General features: G+C 40.0%; 1 protein-coding gene across 2 annotated transcripts in view; it reads right to left on the bottom strand.

The window, feature by feature from the left end:
- The window catches only part of SEC23A (SEC23 homolog A, COPII coat complex component), a 67,153-nt gene that overhangs the window by 35,769 nt on the left and 4,245 nt on the right, over positions 1–27,139 (bottom strand). For both annotated transcript variants that reach the window (XM_053594101.1, XM_053594102.1), the window contains exons 2-12: positions 22,906–23,147; positions 19,821–19,878; positions 19,576–19,662; positions 17,766–18,002; positions 14,798–14,877; positions 13,564–13,708; positions 11,297–11,455; positions 8,228–8,343; positions 5,578–5,701; positions 3,149–3,229; positions 354–443 (exon numbers count right to left, since the gene is read on the bottom strand). In XM_053594101.1, coding sequence (XP_053450076.1) covers positions 354–443; positions 3,149–3,229; positions 5,578–5,701; positions 8,228–8,343; positions 11,297–11,455; positions 13,564–13,708; positions 14,798–14,877; positions 17,766–18,002; positions 19,576–19,662; positions 19,821–19,878; positions 22,906–23,126 — 1,398 coding nt within the window. In that variant the 5' untranslated portion in view covers positions 23,127–23,147. The remainder of the gene's footprint in view (positions 1–353; positions 444–3,148; positions 3,230–5,577; positions 5,702–8,227; positions 8,344–11,296; positions 11,456–13,563; positions 13,709–14,797; positions 14,878–17,765; positions 18,003–19,575; positions 19,663–19,820; positions 19,879–22,905; positions 23,148–27,139) is intronic.

The following is a 27,139-nucleotide window of genomic DNA, read 5'->3' as shown; positions in this document are numbered from 1 at the left end:
GACTTACATATCATTATATACTGAGGGGCAACTAGGAGGAGCTAGATACCTAACTGCAAAAATGCACAGGCAGATGAAAATTTTAAATAATTTCATTTGTGCATTAAGTTTACGTTAAAAAAGAAAACAGATGAGTTGGGCTACCTAAAGTTTACAGGTTTCCCTGCATTTCTATTATAGTATGTCCATTCATCAAAAAGTTCAATTTTGAAAAATAGAAAGTAGCAAATAAAAACTTTGAAACAGAATGATAAACTTTGTCATATTTACTACTAAAAAAATATGAAATATTCATGGCTTACAGTAAGTACTTATTCTAATACACTTTTTGGTAATAATATAGAAAGTCATACCTGATTGACCACCTCAAAATATATGGCTAGGGTTGTAGTGGGACTAAGTCCACATATCTTCCATTGACAAGTACCACCTGTTCCAATCTCCTGTAAAAATTACATGTAGCATGTTTAAAAGCTATACACACCCCTTATTAGTACAATATACATTAAAGTGAAAAAGGAAAAGAATCCTGCAATAAGAAAAAACTTCTCATGTTTCAAACTAATTCACTGAATGTTAAGAGTTTAAGATTTTTAAAACCGTAAGTATAACATGAAATAAAATTAAGCAATTTTATATAATAAAATTATAATTCAAATTCTTGCTAAGAAATTGACAAAAATACTAATACAAGTTCTTCACATTGTTTTTTTTTCTTCACGTTATTATTTGAAAGCATATGCTATGTAAAGAAATTACAAGTAACATAATCATTCTATCTATTTGATCTATTACATGGAGATACTGATTTAACACATAATACATGCACATATGAACACAGGTTTTCTAGATCAGAATTGTTGATCTCACTCCCAAGCAAACTTCTCAGATATAGGAGATGTTCTTAGATAGAAATACACCATGCAACCTGCTTATATATTAGTTTTTTAACTTTGTCATTTTAAAAATTGATTGCCGCTCATGGACGGGAAGAATCAACATTGTTAAAATGTCTATCCTTCCCAAAGCTATCTACCTATTCAATGCCATTCCTATCAAAGTACCTACATCGTACTTTCAAGATTTGGAAAAAATGATTCTGCGTTTTGTATGGAACCGGAAAAAACCCCGTATAGCTAAGGCAGTTCTTAGTAACAAAAATAAAGCTGGGGGCGTCAGCATACCAGATTTTAGTCTGTACTACAAAGCCATAGTGGTCAAGACAGCATGGTACTGGCACAAAAACAGAGATATAGACACTTGGAATCGAATTGAACACCAAGAAATGAAACTAACATCTTACAACCACCTAATCTTTGATAAACCAAACAAGAACTTACCTTGGGGGAAAGACTCCCTATTCAATAAATGGTGTTGGGAGAACTGGATGTCTACATGTAAAAGACTGAAACTGGACCCACACCTTTCCCCACTCACAAAAATTGATTCAAGATGGATAAAGGACTTAAATTTAAGGCATGAAACAATAAAAATCCTCAAAGAAAGCATAGGAAAAACACTGGAAGATATTGGCCTGGGGGAAGACTTCATGAAGAAGACTGCCATGGCAATTGCAACAACATCAAAAATAAACAAATGGGACTTCATTAAACTGAAAAGCTTCTGTACAGCTAAGGACACAATAACCAAAGCAAAGAGACAACCTACACAATGGGAAAGGATATTTGCATATTTTCAATCAGACAAAAGCTTGATAACCAGGATCTATAGAGAACTCAAATTAATCCACATGAAAAAAGCCAACAATCCCTTATATCAATGGGCAAGAGACATGAATAGAACTTTCTCTAAAGATGACAGACGAATGGCTAACAAACATATGAAAAAATGTTCATCATCTCTATATATTAGAGAAATGCAAATCAAAACAACCCTGAGATATCATCTAACCCCAGTGAGAATGGCCCACATCACAAAATCTCAAAACTGCAGATGCTGGCGTGGATGTGGAGAGAAGGGAACACTTTTACACTGCTGGTGGGACTGCAAACTAGTACAACCTTTCTGGAAGGAAGTATGGAGAAACCTCAAAGCACTCAACCTAGACCTCCCATTTGATCCTGCAATCCCATTACTGGGCATCTACCCAGAAGGAAAAAAATCCTTTTATCATAAGGACACTTGTACTAGACTGTTTATGGCAGCTCAATTTACCATTGCCAAAATGTGGAAACAGCCTAAATGCCCACCAACCCAGGAATGGATTAACAAGCTGTGGTATATGTATACCATGGAATACTATTCAGCTATTAAAAAAAATGGAGACTTTACATCCTTCGTATTAACCTGGATGGAAGTGGAAGACAGTATTCTTAGTAAAGCATCACAAAAATGGAGAAGCATGAATCCTATGTACTCAATCTTGATATGAGGACAATTAATGACAATTAAGTTTATGGGGGGGGGAAGCAGAAAGAGGGATGGAGGGAGGAGGGTGGGGCCTTAGTGTGTGTCACACTTTATGGGGGCAAGACATGATTGCAAGAGGGACTTTACCTAACAATTGCAATCAGTGTAACTGGCTTATTGTACCCTCAATGAATCCCCAACAATAAAAATAAATAAATAAATAAATAAAAATTGATTGCCTACTTTGTATTATTCATTCCATCATCCTGTCTACTCTACTATGTGAGTCTATTATTTTGAAGTCTACCATTGATTACATACAGAGAAAGAAGGGAACTGAAAAATTAATCTGGCTAACTTGGTTATTTTGTCGGAAATTTTGGTACTAAAAATCAATTTAGAATTAATTTTGACTTTTAGACATCTCCAAACTTCCAAATCATGAGAATTATTTTTATTTTTTAAGCACACTGGAACAAAAAATAAAAGCACACTTAGACATATAAAAGAAGACTGATAACAGGGGTGGATGGGAAAAGTGTATTGCAGAAAGCAAACACAAACAGAAGTATACCAGTGGAAGATGAACCACATCAAACAGTCCATACAGTAATTTGAAAAGAATGCTACCGGCTGCCACCCTTAGTGCTGCTCTGAAAATTAACTGGTTTTGGGTTTTTTTGTTTGTTTGTTTGTTTTTTAGAATAAGAGTGACTTACATTGTCCTTAAGGTACAGGGGTTTTAAAAAAGAAAAAAAAAAGAATGACGGTGACTTACATTTTCAGACACACAGGGTCCTTTAGAATTGAGAGACACACAGGGTCCAATAGCTCCTGAAATCTTAATTTCCCTTGAAGTCTGCAAAATAGGAATATAGTATGTTTGGTCTCCTCAAAGATAATATGAAATGTTCAACTATAAGAATGTAAGATATCCATACTTATAACTCAAAGCCAATGAAAATATATGAACATTAAAAATAACTAATCAGGCTGGTGCAGTGGTTTACACCTGTCTGTCATCCTAGCACTCTGGGAGTCTAAGGCAGGTGGACTGCTTGAGCTCAGGAGTTGAAACCAGCCTGAGCAAGAGCAAGAACCCATCTCTACTAAAAACAGAAAAACTATCTGGGCATTGTGGTGGGTACCTGCAGTCCCAGGTATTTAGGGAGGTTGAGGCAAGAGGATCTCTTAAGCCCAGGAGTTTGAAGTTGCTGTAAGCTATGATGATGCCATGGCACTCTACCCAGAGTAACAGAGTAAGACTCTGCCTCAAAAATAATAATAATAATAATAAATCAATAAGCATACTCATTGCCAAATTCAAAATCTAGCACTGACTTGATTTTAAACGTTTCCATCAGCACATAGGAAGTTTACATCTGGCAACCTCATCCTGAACTCAAACTCATACCTACCCAAAACTTACACATCTTAATCCAAAACCTTAGACACCATCTTCTATTTTTCCTCCCATAAAAAAACTGTCACCAAGATTGGTCTTTCTCCAACCTCCACTGCCATTAAAATTTAAGCTATTGCAATACTTCTATCTTAAAAAACAATTAGAAAACCTCCTACTTCAGTTTTCTTAGTTGAGATTCATTGCTGACATATCCTGAATACCACTGTCAGACAATCTTACCCAAAACACATTCTTTCTTAACCTACAATGACTTCTGTTCCATAGGCATCTCCAAACTACAACCAACCCACATTACCTATGGCTGTCTCCCTGCCATACCAGTTCAAACTACCATTCTCGCAGCTTTTTCAAACATACCATGCTGGTTCTCACCTCCATGCCTCTCCTCACACTCCTAACTAAAATGCATCTCCTCTGGCATCTTTCAATAACCACTGGAAGTCACACTCTCCTAGAATTGTGTCCTACATACATTCATTTTTCTTTTCTAAATATAGAACTTTTATAATCTATTATTTTATAATCTACTATTATTTCATTCATATGTTAGTCTTGCCTTTCTATCAAGACTAAGTTTCTCAATAACAAGACCGTACCTTAGATATCTCTTGACATAACTATAATTCCTAGCAGAATGCTGGGCATACAGGAAGCATCCAATAAAATAACAAAACTAATAAAAATATTTAATAAAAATTTGAAATCCATGTGCTTAAAATACACTTAGAACTAACAGTAAGACTTTGAGGTTTTTTAAATCAAATTTAAAATGAGTGATAGAATTATGTAATAATAACTGACTAATCATAAAACAATTACTATCAAGGACAAAGAACAGTCCTCTTACGTTAGATACAAATTCCTGCCATTAAAAAAAGGTAGCACTGGGCCTGGCAGGGTGGCTCACGCCTGTAATCTCAGCATACTGGGAGGCCAAGGCAGAAAGATTGCTTATAGCCAAAAATTCTAGACTGGCCTGAGCAAATGTGAGACTCCATCCCTACAAAAAAACAGGAAAAAATTATCTGGATGTGTGGCACATACCTGTAGTCCCAGCTACTTGGGGGTGGCAGGGGCTGAGACAAGAAAATAGCTTGAGCCCAAAAGTTTGAGGCTGCAGTGAGCTATAATGATGCCACTGCACTATTACCTGAGCAACAAAGTGAGACTCTCTCAAAAAAGAAAAAAAAAAGGAACCTAGCACTAGCATAAGTTTAGCACTATAAAAGATAAAACAACATACTTTAAAAAGTTAAGCCCTATATAAAGAAATAACAGAGTTTAAGGAAATATTCCCTATATGGTTCTACTCTGCTAACAATTATTCAGAAATACTCAAGTCTTGCGCATTTAATGATGACATTTTTCTGTTAGGTTTCAATATAAAACAACCACTATTTTTTTTTTTTTGAGACAGAGCCTCAAGCTGTCACCCTGGGTAGAATGCCGTGGCATCACAGCTTACAGCAACCTCTAACTCCTGCGCTCAAGCAACTCTCCTGCCTCCACCTCCCAAGTAGCTGGGATTACAGGCACCCACCACAACGCGGGGCTATTTTTTGGTTGCAGCTGTCATAGTTGTTTGGTGGGCCCGGGCTGGACTCGAACCTGCCAGCTCAGGTGTATGTGGCTGGCTCCTTAGCCACCTGAGCCACAGGCACCAAGCCATAACCACTATTTTTAAAGCATATATTTTTGGAGTATGGTAAAGTCTACAAATTTCTAATGAGGAAAGTTTCCCTCTTGATAATATAACATACATGTCAAGTTTGGGTTCTTACCTTTATTTCTAATGTACCACCAAAGCCCATTTTAAACTGTCCATGCATATCTTTGGTAAAGACCCTTTGAAAAGTCTGCTTGAATAAGGAAGTGTTGAAAGAATCACCCATTACCATGTACCCTCTGCACAGAAAGAAAAAAACATAACATATGACAGTTAACCAGTCCACATTTTAAAACCAGAAAATCACCTCTCAGGACTACCAACAAATTTTAAAGATATTAAGATATTGCCCAAAATTCAATGTGATAGCTAGCATTAACTTTCAGAACTCAAATAAGAATATCCTCACCCTACAAATAATCTCAATTCTGAGGATATCTGAGCGCCCCTAACACCAGCCATTTGTCCTTGGTGACCTTTCTAAATTCTTCTTTAATAGGAAATACATCCACACATTACAAAATTCCAAGGGTATTATACCCAGTAAACAAGAAAAGAGGGACATTAAAGGATGATTGTTACTTTTTCACTCCGTTGCCCTCTGTAGAGTACTATGCCATCACAGCTCACAGCAACCTCCAGCTCTTAAGTTTAGGCGATTCTCTTGCCTCAGCTTCCCAGTAGCTGGGACTACAGGCACCTGCCACAATGCCCAGCTATTTTTTGTTACAGTTTTGCCAGGGCCGGGTTTGAACCCCCCACCCTCAATGTATGGGGCCAGCGCCCTACTCACTGAGCCACAGGCACCGCCCTCTTTAAATATTTTTCATTAACTATGTATCTACTTTTTTAGAGACAGAGTCTCACTTTATTGCCCTTGGTAGAGTGCCGTGGGGTCACAGCTCTCAGCAACCTCCAACTCCAGGACTTAGGTGAGTATCTTGCCTCAGCCTCCTGAGTAGCTGGGACTACAGGCACCCACTAGAACACCCAGCTATTTTTTGTTGCAGTTTGGCTGGGGCTGGGTTCAAACCCACCACCCTCGGTATATGGGGTCGGTGCCCTACCCACTGAGCCACAGGCACCGCCCTGTATCTACTTTTTTAATTTAAAATAATTTTTATTTAAAAAATTGCAAATAAGAACTATTCTGATAGCATTTCTTCTCTAATAGACTGGCAAAAACCACAGTTTGACAACATAGTTTGTTGGTGAAGCTCTAATCTGTTGGGTTCAAACAATACTCCTGCCTCAGCCTCCTGAGTAGCTGGGACTACAGGCGTCCACCACAAAACTTGGCTATTTTTCTATTTTTAGTAGAGACGGGTTTCTCACTCTTGCTCAGGCTAGTCTCAAACTCCTAAAGTCAAGTAATCCTCGTGCCTAGGCCTCCCACAGTGCTAGGATTACAGGCATGAGCTACTGCACCCACTCAAATAGCCATGGTGAGTAGGCCTGGCGTGGGGACTCACGCTGTAATCCTAGCACTGTGAGAGACGAGGCGGGCGGATTACCTGAGCTGAGCAGTTGGAGACCAGCCTGAGCAAGAGCAAGACCCCATCTCTAAAAATAGCCAGGCGTTGTAGAGGGTACCTGTAGCCCTAGCTACTTGGGAGGCTGAGGCAAGAGAATCACTTAAGCCCAAGAGTTTGAAGTTGCTGTGAGCTGTGACGCCATGGCACTCTACCAAGGGCAAACAAACTCAAAAAAGAAAAAAAAAAAAGAAAAAGGAAAACACGGGGAGTAAAAGAAGCCAGTCATGAAAGACCATACGATTCCATTATATTATTGCCAGAACAGGTAATTAGTGGCTGTCTATAGCTGACAGGTTGGGGGAAAGGGATAGAGGGTGGATGGATGAATGACTACTAATGGGTACACAGTTTCTTTCTGGAGTGATGCAAATGTTCTAAAATCAAATTATGGTGATGGTTTTACAACATGTGAATATATTAAAAACCATCAAATTATATATTTTCTTTTTTCTTTTAATTTCGGTGTGCTTGTTCATCTTTGTTTGAAGTACTCCGTTTTTGTTGATTTTCTTCTTTCTCCTGTGGTGCGCTGGCTGTTTTTGATGTTGTTGGTAGAGACGGGGTCTTACTCTGGCTGACTGCTGCTCATATGGGTTTTGAACCTCTGAGCTCAGGCAATCCACCCGCCTCGGCCTCCCACAGCGCTGGGACTACAGGCGTGAGCCACCACGCCCGGCCTATACTTTTTCTTTTTTGGAGACAGAATCTCCCTTTGTCGCCCTGGGTAGAGCATCATGGCATCGTAGCTCAGAGCAACTTCAAACTCTTGAGCTCAAGCGATTCTCCTGCCTTAGCCCCCCATGTAGCTGGGACTACAGACACCCACCACAATGCCTGGCTATTTTTTTTTAGAAATGGGGTTTTGCTCTTGCTCGGGCTGGTCTTGAAGTCCTTAACTCCAGCAATCTACCTGCTTCAAGACTCTCAGGGTGAAATTATACACTTTAAATGGGTAAATGTATGGTATGTGAATTATACCTCAAAAATACTAGACTAATAAAACAGCAAAAAGTGAGCTTTTAAACAGAGCTTGCCCTTTATAAGTGAGTAATTTAGAAAATATTTTAAAGGGTGCTTTCCTAAAAGAATTATCAAAAAGTGTTAACAGATGTGTTAACAGATATTGAAGTGGTAGGAAGATAACTTTTTTCCTAAACTTTCATCACTGATTTATATTTGGAAACTATCATTTTTTCATAATTAAAAAAACTATAAAAATTTAAAACATACCCAGTGAGGTTGGGACAGCATTTCATCTCCATGAGACCTGTCTGATCTAACGCACATGCATAGATATCAATAACATGGCCAGTTGCAGCAGCTCGATTAGCCAGTGCTTCAAAATGCTATAAAAGATTTTTACAAGTTAAATCAAGGTAATACACAAAATCATCCTATAAATATTAATGTCCATTAATAGATCAAAATGACCTAAGAATAACTGAAATAACCCATCATATTTAAATATGATTTATTATTTAATTTTCTATAGTGCTCATAAAATGACACCTGACATTTTCCCATTTTTTCTTTAGAAGTCACTTTTTTTTCTTTAGAAGTTATCTAGAAAGTCACTCTTCCTAGATAAACCCCTAAATAAAGCAAAACGTAACGAAAGGCATACTGAATATCTTGTTCTTCACATATAAACATGGTGTAACAGAAGAACAACAGAGAACTCTTTTTCCTGGCTAAACCCAAGTAACAAAAACATCCAAAAATAGTGTGACAATACAAAAGTAGTAAGATAATCAAACACTTTTTGAAACTCTAACCAAGAAAAATTACAAGCTCAAAATAAAAAAAGTTAGTTGAGACTGGGCGCCCATAGCTCAATGGTTAGAGCGCCGGCCCTGTGCATGAGGAGGGGGGAGAGGGGTTTAAACCCAGCCAGGACCTGCTAAACAAAAACAAACAAACAAAAAAATTAGTTAGCAGGGAAAAAGTATCCACCAACAGTGACAAAAATTATCTGTAATTAACTACTTTTAAAAATATAATGATGACTACCAAATAATGTGAGATAATATAGTAAAACTAAACTAAAACTGAACTCCAGAGAATTTTTAAAAATATTAACTAAGACCATGCTTATGGATGGGAAGAATCAACATTGTTAAGATGTCTATACTTCCCAAAGCAATCTACCTATTCAATGCCATTCCTATCAAAATACCAACATCGTACTTTCAAGATTTGGAAAAAATGATTCTTTGTTTTGTATGGAACCAGAAAAAACCCCGTATAGCTAAGGCAGTTCTTAATAATAAAAATAAAGCTGGGGGCATCAGCATACCAGATTTTAGTTTGTACTACAAAGCCATAGTGGTCAAGACAGCATGGTACTGGCACAAAAATAGAGACACAGACACTTGGAATCGAATAGAAAACCAAGAAATGAAACTAACATCTTACAACCACCTAATCTTCGATAAACCAAACAAGAACATACCTTGGGGGAAAGACTCCCTATTCAATAAATGGTATTGGGAGAACTGGATATCCACATATAAAAGACTGAAACTGCACCCACACCTTTCCCCACTCACAAAATTGATTCAAGATGGATAAAGGACTTAAATTTAAGGCATGAAACAATAAAAATCCTCAAAGAAAGCATAGGAAAAACACTGGAAGCTATTGGCCTGGGGGAAGACTTCATGAAGAAGACTGCCATGGCAATTGCAACAACAAAAAAAATAAACAAATGGGACTTCATTAAACTGAAAAGCTTCTGTACAGCTAAAGAGACAACAACCAAAGCAAAGAGACAACCTACACAATGGGAAAGGATATTTGCATATTTTGAATCAGACAAAAGCTTGATAACTAGGATCTATAGAGAACTCAAATTAATCCACATGAAAAAAGCCAACAATCCCATATATCAATGGGCAAGAGACATGAATAGAACCTTCTCTAAAGAAGACAGACGAATGGCTAACAAACACATGAAAAAATGTTCATCGTCCCTATATACTAGAGAAATGCAAATAACCATCTGGGCGCCCATAGCTGAGATACCATCTAACCCCAGTGAGAATGGCCCACATCACAAAATCTCAAAACTGCAGATGCTGGCGTGGATGTGGAGAGAAGGGAACACTTTTACACTGCTGGTGGGACTGCAAACTAGTACAACCTTTCTGGAAAGAAGTATGGAGAAACCTCAAAGCACTCAAGCTGACCTCCCATTTGATCCTGCAATCCCATTGCTGGGCATCTACCCAGAAGGAAAAAAATCCTTTTATCATAAGGACACTTGTACTAGACTGTTTATTGCAGCTCAATTTACAATCGCCAAAATGTGGAAATAGCCTAAATGCCCACCAACCCAGGAATGGATTAACAAGCCGTGGTATATGTATGCCATGGAATACTATTCAGCTATTAAAAAAAATGGAGACTTTACATCCTTCGTATTAACCTGGATGGAAGTGGAAGACATTAACCTTAGTAAACAATCACAAGAATGGAGAAGCATGAATCCTATGTACTCAATTTTGATATGAGGACAATTAATGACAATTAAGGTTGGGGGAGGGGATGGAAAAGCAGAGAGAGGGAAGGAGGAAGAGGGTGGGGCCTTGGTGCGTGCCACACCTTCTGGGGGCAAGACATGATTGCAAGAGGGACTTTACCTAACAAATGCAATCAGTGTAACCTGGCTTATTGTACCCTCAATGAATCCCCAACAATAAAAATAAAAAAATATATTAACTGAGAGGTTAACAAATAGAAACAATGTATAGAGTCATGAAATCAACAGTAGTGAAATGTACAAAAATGTGAAGTTAGATGAAGTTAAACAACTCCCCAGAAAATGATGGACTATTCAAGCTATGAACAACATTCGTGTCTAGAGGAGACGTCAGGGGCTTCAACAAGAAAGCTTAGAAGGCACAGAAGGCTTCTCTCAGGAGGAATCTTCAAGCAGATACCTACCGGTACCTACTCTGACGTTTTTAAGTATTTCAAACAAGAAAAACTGTAAAAGTTATTAAGAAAAAAAAATATTTCTCTAATTCTGAATAGCAGTTATAGTATTAAACTTCATAATATCAAATTTCTATCAAAAAATAGGGCGGCACCTATGGCTCAAGGAGTAGGGCGCCAGTGCCATATGCTGCAGGTGGCGGGTTCAAACCTACCACCGGCCAAAAAAAATAGCTGTATTCTTCCCCTTATATCAAATGAATACCAGATTTCTTCTTTTTCTTTCCATAGAGTAAGGAGAAGCTCCTAAGATAGAATACCAGATTTCTAATAACACAGAAAGAGTTAAAAAGGCAAAATTACCTTAGTTCCCTTTTTAACATATTTGGCATTATCTTTTTCAATGTCATGCCATGATCTTATAGGTGTCTTCAATTCATCTCCAACCACCATTCCAGGCCCCTGAGTAGCAGGACCACCGATGAACATCATGATACGAGCCCCAGTATTGGGAAAAGTACACTGTTGAGAAAAAGTAACTCGTCAGGAGTTTAAAGGAAAACAGAAAACATCATAGATACATGTGTATGTTTCTGATAAAATTTTACATTCTTTCTAGATAAAAGCAAAAATTTTCTAATAGATAAAATTATTCAATGTTTAAAATGGAATTCGAAAGCAAGGTGTTTGTTTGAATCATTTTAGGAATACCCTACTATTTACAATAGAATTTTTTTTTTTTTTTTTGTAGAGACACAGTCTCACTTTACGGCCCTCGGTAGAGTGCCGTGGCATCACACAGCTCACAGCAACCTCCAACTCCTGGGCTTAAGCGATTCTCTTGCCTCAGCCTCCCGAGTAGCTGGGACTACAGGCGCCCGCCACAGCGCCCGGCTATTTTTTTGTTGCAGTTCGGCCAAGGCCGGGTTTGAACCCACCACCCTCAGTATATGGGGCCGGCGCCTTACCCACTGAGCCACAGGTGCCACCCTACAATAGAATTTTTAAAGAATATATAAACTTAATCCCTATAAACAGGACATTTTTTTCTGCTCAACTAGTCTTAAACTGACAGAAGTAGAGAAAGAAGAAGAACAGAGGGCAATTTCTTCTGTTTTGTTAATTTTATGTTTCTTAGTATTTCTTTTTTTTTTTTTTAAGAAACAAGGAATTGGGCGGCGCCTGTGGCTCAGTGAGCAGGGCGCCGGCCCCATATGCCGAGGGTGGCGGGTTCAAGCCCAGCCCCGGCCAAACTGCAACAAAAAAATAGCCGGGCGTTGTGGCGGGCGCCTGTGGTCCCAGCTACTTGGGAGGCTGAGGCAGGAGAATTGCCTGAGCCCAGGAGTTGGAGGTTGCTGTGAGCTGTGTGATGCCTGTCTCTACAAAAAAAAAAAAAAAAGAAACAAGGAATTGCTGTGCTATCCATGCCGGACTTAAACTCTTATGCGAAAGTGATCCTCTTGCCTCAGTCTCTCGAGCAATTAGGACTCTAGACACATGCCACTGCACCCAGCTCTTCGGTTTTGTGGTGTTGTTTTGCTTTTGTTTTCTATGTCTAAAATATAAGTATAACTTATAGTTTAAGTTGATATATCAACTTTTTGAAAAAAAAAAATTTTTTTTCAAATTCTACCTAAAAAATAAAATTCCCCTTATCTCACTACTGCTAACATTTGGGTGAACATCTTTCCGGAATCCTGTCTGTACACAAAAGGATATGTTGCAGAAAAAAATTTTCCATAAAGAAAATCATATATTCTCTGTCCTATAACCTGATTTTTTCACTCAACATTATCTTACAAATATAATTCCTATTATATTGTGAAATATATATATATTCCACTCCTTTCCAGACACGTAGCTCCTGGTAAGAATATCTTTCTAGTGGCAAGGAGCCCCTAGATACCTTCAGGATGGGGGGTGGTCACATGATTAAAGGTTGGGTCTTTCAGCCCTCTCCCAAAGGGGCAGGGAGTAAAGCTTAAGCTGATCACCAACAGCCAAAGATGTGATTAATCACATCCATGTAATGTTATAACCTCATACCTACATAAGCCTCAGTAAAAACCTAAAAAGACAGGGTTAGGAGAGGATATCTAAACACGTGGGGGCTCCTAGAGGGTTGCACCCCAAAGAGGAAGCTCTGCACCCCTTCTCTTATACCTGTCTCAATACATCTCTTCCATCTGTTTATCTGTATTATTTGAAATATCTTTAAAATAAGCCCATAAATATAAGTAAAGTATTTCCCTGTTCTGTGTGCTGCTCTAGAAATTAAATCAAATACAAGGTGGGTCATTTATAGCCACTTGGTCAGGAGTTTTGGTAACAACCTACTACTTGCAACTGGCATCTGAAGTAACGGGAAGTCTTAAAGACTAAGCCTTTAATCTGTGAGATCTGTTGCTATCTCCAAGACGTGAAACCAGCACAGAACTGCCTGTTTGGTGTATAGGGAAAAACTCACATCTATCTGAGGTCACAGAGGTATTCTGTATTGATTGTTGAGAGAGAATAAGAAAAAGAAAAATAAGCACTTGGGTTTTTCCCTACATATTTACAGTTCCGTACACACACACAAACTCTCTCTCTCTCTCTCTCTCCATTCCAAACAAAGCCATTATCACTACCTCCAGCAGTCCTACAGCTATAGAAAGTGCCACTCCAGAGGAACGCAAAGGCCTCTTTCCCTGTGGTACAGGCCAAGGGTCTCGCTGAAGTTCTCCAAGAAGATCTGTGAGATTCATGTCTATTTTCTGTACTGGCTGTAAGAATCTGAAAAACAAAAGTAAATAAAAAGCCATTTATAAATGTTTGTCGGTAAGGGCTTATAAAAAAAATTATCCACTTTCCTAAAAACACAGAAAAATACTCTGGATACACAGCAGACCAATGTTTCCCAAACTTCTGTATGGTGATCAGCTGGAGAGTTTGTCTTAACACAGATTTGCTGAGTTCTAGTTCTAAAGCCTATTTCAGTAGGTCTGGGGTGGGGCCCCAAGAATTAGCATTTCAAACATGGTCCTAGGTTATACTGATGCTGCTGGTCCAGGAACCTCACTTTGAACAACTGCTTTATATGAAACACAGTAACCAAATATTACTTCAGGACTTTATACACATATTCATTTACTAATCTAGCAAATTTTAAGGTTATTGAAATACATGAGAAGATCCATCAATTCAAAAAATTTTTTTTTGAGACAGACTCAAGCTGTCGCCCTGGAGTCCTGTGGAGTCACAGCTCACAGCAACCTCCCATTCTTGGGCTTAAGCGATTCTCTTCCCTCAGCCTCCCAAATAGCTGGGACTACAGGCACCAGCCACAACACCCAGCTATTTTTTTTTTTTTTGGTTGTAGTTGTCATCATTGTTATTTGGGGGGCCAGGCTTGATTTGAACCTGCCAACTCCAGTGTATGTGGCTGGCACCCTAGCCGCTTGAGCTATAGGCACCGAGCCAATTCAATTTTAATAATACTATCTCTAATTAGAAAGTTTGGTGGGGAGAAGTTTAGAGAAAAATGCTTCCTCTAAGGGTAAGAAGACAAAAAGGTTTTGAGGCCCTATTTTGCTTGGTTGCCCTCAAACCACAAATTTTTTTTCTGAATTTAAAAATAGAAAATCAGGAATACATTTAAATTAAGTAACTCCTTACATTGTAATGGTGAGAAACAAACCATTTCAATGCAGTAACTTTGCATCAACTTTTTAAAAAGCATAAAAATGTAATTTATTTATATTCCTAAAAACACTTAACAATATGGCATATGGCATCTCTGAATGTTTATTTTCAAGTTAAGAGAATGAGATGCTTAAAATAGCTGCATGAATTATCAAATTATTTCTCCTATTTAATTATTACCTATTGGAAGGAGGTGGCTGCTGTACCTGAGGACCACGTGTTGCTTGAGTAACCGGTACTTTGGAGAGTCCCAGCATTTCCTATAAAGAGATTATTTGGGTGACACACATTATTTCTACAAAGATTTATCAACTATTTACTATGTACAAGGTGCTGCACTAGACAGCAGGAACACAAAACTAAAGCATAGGTTTCTTTCTTCAGAAAGTAAATAGTCCAGTAGGGGAGATTGTTAGGACAATGATAACAACACAGTAAAATAAGCACCACAGAAGAGCAAAGTACAAGGTGTTATGTAAGTATAGAGGAAGGTTGGGTAGAGTGGCTCACAGCTGCAATCCCAGCACTCTGGGAGGCCAAGTCAGGGGGATCCCTTGAACTCAGGAATTTGAGATCAGACTGAGCAAGAGTGAGACCCTCTCTCTACCAGAAATAGAAAAAAATAGCAAGACATTGCAGCAGGCGCCTGTAGTCCCAGCTGCTCAACAGGCTGAGGCAGGAGGATCTATTGAAGCCAGGAGTTTGAAGTTGCTGTGAGCTAGGCTGAGGCCAGGGCACTCTAGCCTGGGCAACAGAATAAGACTCTGTCTCAAAAAATAAAAATAAAAAAAAAGAAAGAATACTAGCTCAGAGGGGGCGCCTATAGCTCAGTGGTTAGGGCGTTGGCCACATGATCCAGGACTGGTGAGTTCAAACCTGGCCCAGGGCTGTTAAACAACAACAACAAAAAAAAATAGCCGGGCATTGTAGCAGGAACCTGTAGTCCCAGCTACCAGGGAGAATTGCTTGAGCCCTAGAGTTTGAGGTTGCTGTGAGATGTACACCATGACACTCTACCTAGGATAACAAAGTGACACTATGTTCTCAATAAAAAAATACTAGCTCAGAAATAATTTATTCCTAATTAATAGTCAAAATAAGTTATTGTATAACTTAAATGTTCATACTTTTTTTTTTGAGACAAAGTTTTATTACCTCTAATAGAGTGCAGTTGTGTCATCATAGCTCATAGCAACCTCAAACGCCTGGGTTCGAGTAATCCTCTTGCCTCAGACCTCCTCCCAGCAGCTGGGACTACAGGCTCACCACACCCAGTTAAATTTTTCTATTTTGGGTAGAGAGAGGGTCTTGCTCTTGCTTAGGCTGGTCTTGAACTCCTGGCCTCAAGCAATCCTTCCAGCTCAGCCCCTGAGAGTGGTAGGATTACAGGCATGAGCCATTGCACCTGGCCTTACTCACCCTCTTCAGTCTCTTTCCTTTTTTTCCTCTGGAGACAGAGTCTCACTACGTCACCCTCAAACTCTTGGGCTTAAGCAACTCTCTTGCCTCAGCCTCCCAAGTAGCTGGGACTACAGGCACCCTCCACAATGCCCAGCTCCTTTTTAGAGACTGGGTCTCACTCTTGCTCAGGCTGATCTCAAACTTGTGAGCTCAGGCAATCCACCAGCCTCAGCCTCCCAAGTGCTGGGCTCCCAAAGGCATGAGCCACCATGCCTGACTCTTTCCCTTCATATAAACCCACTCAAGTGTCCTTCCCCCATAGCATTTCTCTTTAATTCAGTTCTCTCTCAAACTCCCATATTATCTTCTTCTTTACCTTCAACAACAAATATCTTAAAAGTACAAACTTCTATTTATCCATCTCATCAAATTTTATTCACTGCTCATTCTCTACTCATCCTCCATCCTCATCCAAACCTACAATTCCTCCAGTGTGTTCTCTTAGTTAACACCATTATCCCAGTCTGCCAAGCTTCAAATTACAGTCATCCTCAAAAATCTCTTCCTTTGGCGCTCACCGCCTGTAGCTCAAGTGGCTAAGGCACCAGCCACATACACCAGAGCTGGCAGGTTTGACTCCAGCCCAGGCCAAACAACAATGACAACTACCAACCAAAAAATAGCTGGGTGTTGTGGCGGGCACCTGTAGTCCCAGCTACTTGGGAGGCTGAGGCAAGGGACTTGCTTAAGCCCAGGAGTTGGAGGTTGCTGTGAGCTGTGATGGCACAGCACTCTACCCAGGGTGATAACTTGAGGCTCTGTCTCCAAAAAAAACTCTTCCTTTCTTTTTCATTTTGGTCTACCTAAATGCCTCTGAAGTCTCATTTTATGTTTGTCAACTTTATCCTAGATTTATCTACCATCTTCTACGGTAACTATTCTCTATTGGGAGTTGTACCAGAATTACTCAGAAAGTATTTGCAAAATACTTACATGAACAATCCTAGTCTACCAACCCTTCCCAATGTAAACACACATTCACTGGCTCTCTCATGGGTTACCAAAATCTCTGGGCAGAATGAAGATTTTGAAAAATATCCCCAGACGGGTGGCGCCTGTGGCTCAAGGGGTAGAGTGCCAGTCCCATATGCCGGAGGTGGCGGGTTCAAACCCAGCCCCGGCCAAAAAATAAAAAAAGAAAAAAAAAGAAAAAAAAAGAAAAATATCCCCAGATGATCTTCATATGCTACACATAACTCATTTGCTTTGGAAGATAGAGGTTCAATTTGCCCCAATGATAAAAATCACTGAAGACATACATACTCGTAGTTCATATATTAAATAACTCTCAAGTCTCAAAATATCTCCCCTTGCCAAACACACTAAAAGTGTTTGATTTGGTTCCTATGTGAGATGTCAAAAAACAGAAGGTAATATTCTACGGTTATTCCCTCTTAGCCTTCAGCATGACTCTTCTATAAGCCCTGCAAATCTCTAGTAAAACAGCTTCAGTTTCACTTTAAATTTTAAAATTAAAAGTGAAGGGTCTTCAATCTATATGAAAACAATTTCAGGCACACAAAAGAAAACTGATGCCAACACTAAATGAAAGCCTGTGATACAATTATATTAGTCAGTTGTTTAGAGAGAAGAAAAAATACTACCCAGAAACAAACGCAGAAGCATTTATCAACATATACAAAGTGATATTCACAGATCAGTTCAAACTACCATTCCTGTTGTTTACCTGCAATTGTTTTGCAGAGAGATCTTTTGTTCCTCTGAAGACATAGCTTTTTGAAATGCCTTCACATCCAAGTTCATGAACCTGCACCATTCTCCCAAAAGTAATAAGTCCAACCAAAGCTGTAGGTGGTAGAAGACTTAATGACATCTGCATGGATTCTTTTAAGGCCTGTAAATCTTCATCTTCCATGCACGTATCAACCACATAGAGAAATATCAAAGGCATCTGAGGACCACGCTTTAAAAAGATTTGCCATAATAGGAAAAACTGAAGTTATTTTTAAAGTTATTAACATTTAAATACAATACATAAAAGTCAATATAAAACTAATTAAATAACATATACAATGAAATCCTAATAAAGCCATTTCAGAAGTAAAACAGATTACACATGTGCTGTCATGGAGAGCTTCTAAGATATGTCATTACTGAGTGAAAAATTAAGTTTAAAAACATTGTGTAGGGGGCGGCACCTGTGGCTCAATGAGTAGGGCGCTGGCCCCATATGCTGGAGGTAGCAGGTTCAAACCCAGGCCCAGCCAAAAACTGCAACAACAACAAAAAAAAAAAAAAAACATTGTGTAGGGCGGCACCTGTGGCTCAAAGGACTAGGGCGCTGGCGCCACATGCTGGAGGTGGCGGGTTCAAACCCAGCCCTGGCCAAAACTGAAAAAAAATAAAAACATGGTGTAAAGTTACACAGAACTTTCACTTTCACTACTTTATTTAACTGCATAAGGTTGTATTTCTTATACCGAGTATTTATTAATTTTAAAACAAGGAAATACACTTGGGAAGCTGAGGCAGGAGGATCCCTGGAGCCCAGGACTTAGAGGTTGCAGTGAGCTAGGCTGACGCCACAGCACTCTAGCCTGGGCAACAGAGTAAGATTCTATCTCAAAAATAAAATAAAATGAAGTAAGAAAATAAACTAAACATGGTGGCTCATGCCTTTAATCCCATCATTTTGGGAGGCCAAGCCAAGAAGACCACTTGAGGTTCTAAGAATGTAAGACAAGCCTGAGCAACACAGTGAGACCTCATCTCTACCAAAAGAAAACTTAGCCAGGCATGGTGGCGCATGACTGTAGGAGGCTAAAGCCAGACAATGCCTTGAGCCCTGGAGTTTAAATTAGATCACATCACTATCAGCCTGGGGAACAGACATGACCCTGTCTCTAAAAATAAATAAATAGGATAAAAGTAAATAACAACTATAAAATTTTAAAACAAAGTTAGGTGATTTTTATGAAATAATTATCTAAACGTGAATTGGATTTTCAGAGAACTGGGAAACCAGACAGAGTGGACAAATGACTAAACAGCTCAAGTGAACCAAAATTCTGTTTCCTCTAAACATTCATGACAGATATTATTACGGCCACGTTTAACTGAACAATTATATGAAGCTGCTTAGAGAGAAGAAAAATGACTTTCCTAACAAAGACAAATGCAAGAATATTTACATTAATTAGATCATTAGACTTGGGCTACATGGGCACTTTCCAGCATGATATTGACTAAGAATTTATAAACTGACCTTCCAACTATAAAGCAAGACTGATATTTTATTTAATATAGAAAATCACATCACCCTATCCAGCATCCTGGCAACCTATCAAAGAGCTACAACAGAGAAATTACCTTGCTCAAGCTGATCTTGATAGTTCTTATGTTTGAAACGCTCCATGGAATCAATGTGGGAATTAAGGATGATGCTTTTTAAGCCATCTCAATTTAACAATTATTTTAGTATAAAGTAAATTACCGGATATTTAAAGCTTTCTTAAATATTGCACTTATGTTCTTACCAGAACTACATATTCGATGCTAGAAAACTGAGGTAAAAGTTCAGCAGGTTGATTGAGTTCAGATATACCGGCATAAGTAGGTGGAAACTACAGATAAAAAAAAAAAGTTTTTAAGAAATCATTTGCCATAAAGAGTAATAAAGCATTAAACTAAAAATAATTATTTTGCATATCTTTTCAAATATGCACTTTTCTATATGACTAGTTATACAGAACATTAACATTTGCAATAGGGGTTTTCTTACCTGATTCCTTTGATAACAAAAGTTGCAAGCCCAGAGTTTTGCTCGATAATCCACTTGACTGTTTTAAGAGACGAAAACATACATTAGCTCACGTTTTCAGTTCAATTCTATAAGAATTCTAGTGCCAATAAACTTAATTTCTTCCTTAAACATGAAAGCCTTAAAATTGATATACAAATTGATTGTTTTAGACAGAGTCTCACTCTATCACCCTAAGTAGAGTGCCATGGCATCTTAGCTCACAGCAACCTCAAACTCTTGCCTCAGCCTTCGGAGTAGCTGGGACTATAGGCACCCACCACTACACCCAGCTAGTTTTTCTATTTTTAGTAGAGACAGGGCCTTAGTTCAGGATGGTCAAGCAATCCACCCACCTCAGCCTCTCAGAGTGCTAGGATTATTGGCGTGAGCCACAGCGCCCAACCCAAAGTGATCTTTAAAAGCCATGTTTCTTAGACATTACCAATACCTAATTAATCTTTTTTTTTTTTTTTTGAGACAAGAGTCTCATTTTGTCGCCCTCAGTAGAGTGCCATGGTGTCATAGCTCACAACAACCTCAAACTCTTAGGCTCAAGTGATTCTCTTGCCTCAGCCTCCTAAGTAGTTGGGACTACAGGTGCCCACCACAATGCCCGGCTATTTTTTTAAAGATGGGGTCTCATTCTTAAACTCCTGCGCTCAGGCAATCCATCCACCTCAGCCTCCCTGAGTGCTAGGATTACAGGTGTGAGGGACCATGCCCAGCCTCTCTGATTCATACTTTCAATAAATACAAGTTCACCTAAATGGTGAATATACAATAACTTTTCATATACAGCAAATATCAATTATGATAATCCTACTTTTTCTTAAATGACTTCAGTAACATCTACACTCAGATCTAGAAAACATTTGCTTAATATGTACCAACCATTAATTTAGGTGTGGTGATACAGCAGCAAACAAGACAGAAAAGTTCCTTTCTCACAGAGTTTGCAGTTCAAAAGAGAAAGCGATAAAAGACAAGCAGATGCACAAACTAGAAAATACTTTTAGATAGTGGTAACAAAGATTAAAGAAAACAAAACAGGATGTGAGAATGCATTTGAAAGGACTACTTTAAAGGAAAATCTCCTGAAGTAGACAATTGAAATATGACCTGAATGAAAAGGAACCAGCCACAGGAAAATCACAGCCACCAGGCAGAATGCACAGCTTGTACAAGGTCCAAGGAAGGAGTAAGTTTGGTATGTTTAAGGATTAGAAAGAGGGCAACAAAGTTAAGGTATTATGTGGATGAGAATAAGAAAAATGAATGACACAAAAAGGCAGAAATACAGAGACTCGATCACTTAGGGCTTTACAAGATAAAAGGTTTGGATTTTTCATTCCAAGCTTAAGAAGCTATTGGAGGATTTTAACAATCTGATTTCCATTCATAAAACTCTAGCTCCTGGGTGGAAAGCTGAGAGTAGAAATAGGGAGTCCAGGTAGGAGGATATTGAAATTGCCCAGGAAAAACTGGTGGTTTCTAAAGCAGGGTGTACTAGAAGAGATGTTCTATGTGTAAGAGACAGAATCTACAATGTGCTAAAAATAGATCGATCGGGCGGTGCCTGTAGCTCAGTGAGTAGGGCGCCAGCCCCATATACCAAGGGTGGCGGGTTCGAACCTGGTCACAGCCAAACTGCAACAAAAAAATAGCCAGGCGTTGTGACGGGCGCCTGTAGTCTCAGGTACTCAGGAGGCTGAGGCAAGAGAATCGCCTAAGCCCAAGAGCTGGAGGTTGCTGTGAGCTGTGATGCCACAGCACTCTACCAAGGGCGACAAAATGAGACTCTGTCTCAAAAAAAAAAAAGTAGGGCGGCGCCTGTGGCTCAGTGAGTAGGGCGCCGGCCCCATATGCTGAGGGTGGCGGGTTCAAACCCAGCCCCGGCCAAACTGCAACAAAAAAATAGCCGGGTGCTGTGGCGGGCGCCTGTGGTCCCAGCTACTCGGGAGGCTGAGGCAAGAGAATCGCTTAAGCCCAGGAGCTGGAGGTTGCTGTGAGCTGTGTGATGCCACGGCACTCTACCAAGGGCCATAAAGTGAGACTCTGTCTCTACAAAAAAAAAAAAAAAAAAAAAAAAGTAGATCGATCATATTGCTAGTGCACTGGATGGAGGGAGAAGAAATGGAAAGAGGAAAAATAGATAATTTCTGAAATTTTGGTGTAAGCAAAAAGAAATCACATTTTTCCAACACCATTGCATTCAATTATGACTTTTCTAATAACACAACATGGCTTGATACTGCTGGGTATGGTGGCTCATGCCTGTAATCCCAGCACTTGGGAGGCAGAAGCAGGTAGATTGCCTGGGCTCACAGGCTTGAGACTAGCCTGAGCCAGAGCAAGACCTTGTCTCTGAAAAAAAAAAAATGGCCGGGCCTTGTGGCAGGTGCCTGTAGTCCTAGCTATTCAGGAGGCTGAGGCAAGAGAATCGCTTGAGCCCAAGAGTTGGAGGTTGCTGTGAGCTGTGACACCACCGCACTCTACCCAGGGCAACAGCTTGAGACCCTGTCTCAAAAAAAATAAAAAAACCAGAGCCAGCACTGCCATCTAAAAAGATCTAATGGCTTTTACAGTGACACTTGTACATTTGGTGTCTTTACATTATCAACTCACTATAGCTAGAATGATCCTAAAATTTTTTTTTTTTTTTTTTTGTAGAGACAGAGTCTCACTTTACCGCCCTGGGTAGAGTGCCGTGGCATCACATGGCTCACAGCAACCTCCAGCTCTTGGGCTTACGTGATTCTCTTGCCTCAACCTCCCAAGCAGCTGGGACTACAGGCACATGCCACAACGCCCGGCTATTTTTTTGTTGCAGTTTGGCCGGGGCTGGGTTTGAACCCGCCACCCTCGGTATATGGGGCCAGCGCCCTACTCACTGAGCCACAGGCGCCACCCCTGATCCTAAAATTTTACAGTTTTAATTTCCTTGTCATAATTTGAAAAAATAACCATGAACAAAAACAAAGCCGTTTTTATACAAATGAGCAAGAAAGATACTACATTTTTTAATTATATTGCCACAGTGATTTTTCCCAGGCATTTTAATTACCATAAAGGATTCAAAACTGCACGACAAGTGGTCCTACTGCACAGAACAGGCTCATATTGGATAGGTGGTAGATCAGGTCTCTCCTTCAGTGGTGTAAAGAGAGCTGCCACAGGAACAACCATTCTTGTAGCTTCCAGTCGACTTGATGGCCAAACATTCCAACTAAATCGGACTCCATCTCGTTCTTCATTTTGTTGGATGAATTCCAAATAGGTTGTCATTGTGGACCTTGATTCCTATTTCTGTACCAAAATTAACAGATATTTAAAAATCTAGGATTCACTTAAGAAAATTACAACTAATATATTTTTCCCACATTCAGTAATATTAATACATTGGAAAGCACTACCAAATGAAAATATTTCAGAAAAATATTAGCAAACAATAGCCCCACTTACATAACAAAATAATTAATGGCTATACAGAACCCAATGCCCATTAAGTCCACCAAGAGGTATTTTATACTTTTTTATTCACTTTTCAAAAACTATGGGGCGGCGCCTGTGTCTCAGTGAGTAGGGCACCCGCCCCATATACAGAGGGTGGCGGGTTTAAACCCAGCCCCAGCCAAACTGCAACAAAAAAATATCCGGGCGTTGTGGCAGGTGCCTGTAGTCCCAGGTACTGGGAGGCTGAGGCAAGTGAATCGCCTAAGCCCAAAAGCTAGAGGTTGCTGTGAGCTGTGATGCCATAGCACTCTACCGAGGGCAACAACATAAGACTTTGTCTCTAAAAAAAAAAAAAAAAAAAAAAACTATGGCAAAAAATATTAAGTATCCTATTTATTTAAAGCTTCATAGGAAAACAGACAAAAATAGGGGGAAAAATCTAGATCTTGTGTTTTCTTTTTTTAATTTTTATTTATTTATTTATTTATTTTGCAGTTTTGACCAGGGTCGGGTTTGAACCTGCCACCCTCGGTATATGGGACCAGCGCCCTACTCCCTGAGCCACAGGTGCCACCCTAAGTCTTGTGTTTTCTATATCAGCATTTTTAAGTTACATGAGTCTAATAAACAGATTTCGAAATCATAAAATGCTAAAACTTATATGGTTTTCTATCCAGAATACAAGTTTCCGCTAAACGTTTTGGAAGAGAACGTTTAGTGGTGCATAACAAAAACATTTTCCTAAAACAGGGTACTTCTCCTTTAGACAGGTAATTTTTTTATTTTTCAAATACAGGATATCTGTAGCACAATTAATAAAATGCCTGATAAATGTTTCCCCACAATTTCTATACAGTTTAACTTATTTTGCAGAAACTTTATTCAGAATATTTTTAACATTCCAGCTTATGAGAGTATTTTAAAGTTTAATTTGAGACATGATTTCTTTTTTTTTTTTTTTTTTTGAGACAGTCTCATGCTGTTGCCCTCGGTAGAGTGCCGTGGCTTCACACAGCTCACAGTAACCTCCAACTCCTGGGCTTAGGTGATTCTCTTGCCTCAGCCTCCCGAGTAGCTGGGACTACAGGCACCCGCCACAACACCCGGCTATTTTTTGATGCAGTTTGGCCGGGGCCTGGTTTGAACCCACCACCCTCAGTATATGGAGCCAGTGCCCTACCCACTGAGCTACAGGCACTGCCCGAGATATAATTTCAATATAATAATTTAAGTTTACTGCTGAGGGTAGAAGATGCCACTCTGGCGTCTCCTATCTAAGCATTTCTTCATGTTATTGTCTATCAAAGACACCAGATTTCTTTTCTTTCTTTTTTTTTTAGAGACAGAGTTTCACTTTTTATAGCCCTCAGTAGAATGCCATGGCGTCACCGCTCACAGCAACCTCCAAGTCCTGGGCTTAGGCAATTCTCTGGCCTCAGCCTCCCAAGTAGCTGGGACTACAGGCACCCGCCACAATGCCTGGCTATTTTTTTGTTGCAGTTTGGCGGGGGCTGGGTTGGAATCCGGCACCCTCAGTATATGGGACCAGTGCCCTATCCACTGAGCCACAGGTACCACCCAAGACGCCAGATTTCTACCTAGTCAGCAATTCTCTCTCCTGCTGTCAAACTCCCACAGTGGTTAGTAAAAGAAAGAAGTTGAAGAATTTAAAGGCGGGGGAAGATAGTTTCAAGTGCTGTGTGGCAGACATGAAAGATATCAAGTTAAGGGCGACGCCTGTGGCTCAGTGAGTAGGGCGCCGGCCCCATATGCCGAGGGTGGCGGGTTCAAACCCAGCCCCGGCCAAAGTGCAACAACAACAAAAAAAATAGCCGGGCGTTGTGGCGGGTGCCTGTAGTCCCAGCTGCTTGGGAGGCTGAGGCAAGAGAATCGCATAAGCCCAAGAGTTAGAGGTTGCTGTGAGCCGTGTGACGCCACGGCACTCTACCAAGGGCAGTACAGTGAGACTCTGTCTCTACAAAAAAAAAAAAAAGATATCAAGTTAAAATAACTGAAGAGGCCAGGTATGGTGGCTTGCACCTGTAATGCCAGTACTTTGGGAGGCCAAGGTATAAGGATGCTTGAGCTCCCAAGTTCAAGGGTACAATGAGGTAGTGAGCTATGACTGTGGCACTGCATTCCAGCCTGGGCAACAAAGGGAGAACTTCTCTCTTAAAAACTAAAAATAGGGCAGTGCCTGTGGCTCAGTGAGTAGGGCGCCGGCCCCATATAACGAGGGTGGCGGGTTCAAACCCAGCCCCGGCCAAACTGCAACAAAAAATAGCCAGGCGTTGTGGCGGGCGCCTGTAGTCCCAGCTGCTTGGGAGGCTGAGGCAAGAGAATCGCGTAGCCCAAGAGTTAGAAGTTGCTGTGAGCCGTGTGACGCCACGGCACTCTACCCGAGGGCGGTACAGTGAGACTCTGTCTCTACAGAAAAAAAAAAAAAAAAAAAAACTAAAAATAAAGTTAAACAACTGAAGAATTATGAAACCAGAGCAGCACAAAACCCAACATGGATATGAAAATTGCTCAGGGGCGGCGCCTGTGGCTCAGCGGGTAGGGTGCCGGTCCCATATGCCGGAGGTGGCGGGTTCAAACCCAGCCCCGGCCAAATTAAAAAAAAAAAAAGAAAATTGCTCAGAATAGGAGGATGAGAAAATAATTCTAAAATATAAGTGAAGTCCCAGCACCCTGAGAAGCCAAGGCAAGCGGATCACCTGAGCTCATGAGCTCAAGACCCCCTGAGCTAAACTGAGACCCCCATCTCTAAAAATAGGTGGGCATTGGATTGGGTGCCTGTAGTCCCAGCTACTTATGAGGCTGAGGCAGAAGAACTGCTTGAGCCCTAGAGTCTGAGGTGTGAGCTATGATTCCAGGGTACTCTTACAGGGAGAAGGGAGCAACAAAGTCATACTCTGTCTCAAAAAAATAAACAAAATAAAATATAAGTGAGGGAAAGAGAGGTATTATTTGGAAAAAACATGTTACATATAACAATTTTATTTTAGAAAATTTTTCAAATAAGATTTTGATAAGACAAATTACAGAAAGTAAAGCTTAACAAACCTAAGTATTCCAAACAACTAAGAATTTTCTCTTCTTTAAAATAAAGAAAATAAAAATGAGGGCGGCATCTGTGGCTCAGTGGGTAGGGCGCCAGTCCCATATACCAAGGGTGGCAGGTTGGAACCCAGTCCGGGCCAAACTGCAACAACAAAAAAAATAGCCGGGTATTGTCGTGGGTGCCTGTAGTCCCAGCTACTTGGGAGGCTGAGGCCAGAATCGCCTAAGCCCAGGAGTTGGAGGTTGCTGTAAGCTGTGATGCCACAGCACTCTACTGGGGGTGATAAACTGAGACTCTGTCTCTAAAAAAAAAAAAAAAAAGAAAGAAAGAAAAGAAAAATGAAAGCAAACAGCTCAGCGCCCATAGTTCAGTGATTAGGGCGCTGGCCATATACACTGAGGCTGGCGGGTTCAAACCTGGCTCCAGCCTGCTAAACAATGAAAACTACAACAAAAAAAAATTGTGGTGGGTGCCTGTAGTCCCAACTACTTGGGTGAATGAGGCAAGAGAATTGCTTAAGCCCAAGTTTGAGGTTGCTGTGAGCTGTGACGTTACAGTACTCAACTGAGGGCGACACAGTGAGACTCTGTCTCAAAAAAAAAAAAAAAAGATTGTATTTCTTTCTTTCATACTAGAATCGTAGAGACAACTAGAGAATTTCATCCTTACCAAAAGAGATTTTGTCCAGGCATAGTGACTCAATCCCAGCACTTTGGGAAGCCAAGCTAGAAGGATCTCTTGAGGCCAGGGAGAACCCACCCCCACCCCTCTACTTGCCCCT

This window comes from Nycticebus coucang, chromosome 6, assembly GCF_027406575.1.
Source record: "Nycticebus coucang isolate mNycCou1 chromosome 6, mNycCou1.pri, whole genome shotgun sequence".
Classification (NCBI taxonomy): domain Eukaryota; kingdom Metazoa; phylum Chordata; class Mammalia; order Primates; family Lorisidae; genus Nycticebus; species Nycticebus coucang.
Note: the sequence above shows the minus strand (reverse complement) of the source record. Positions and strands in the feature narration are given on the sequence as shown.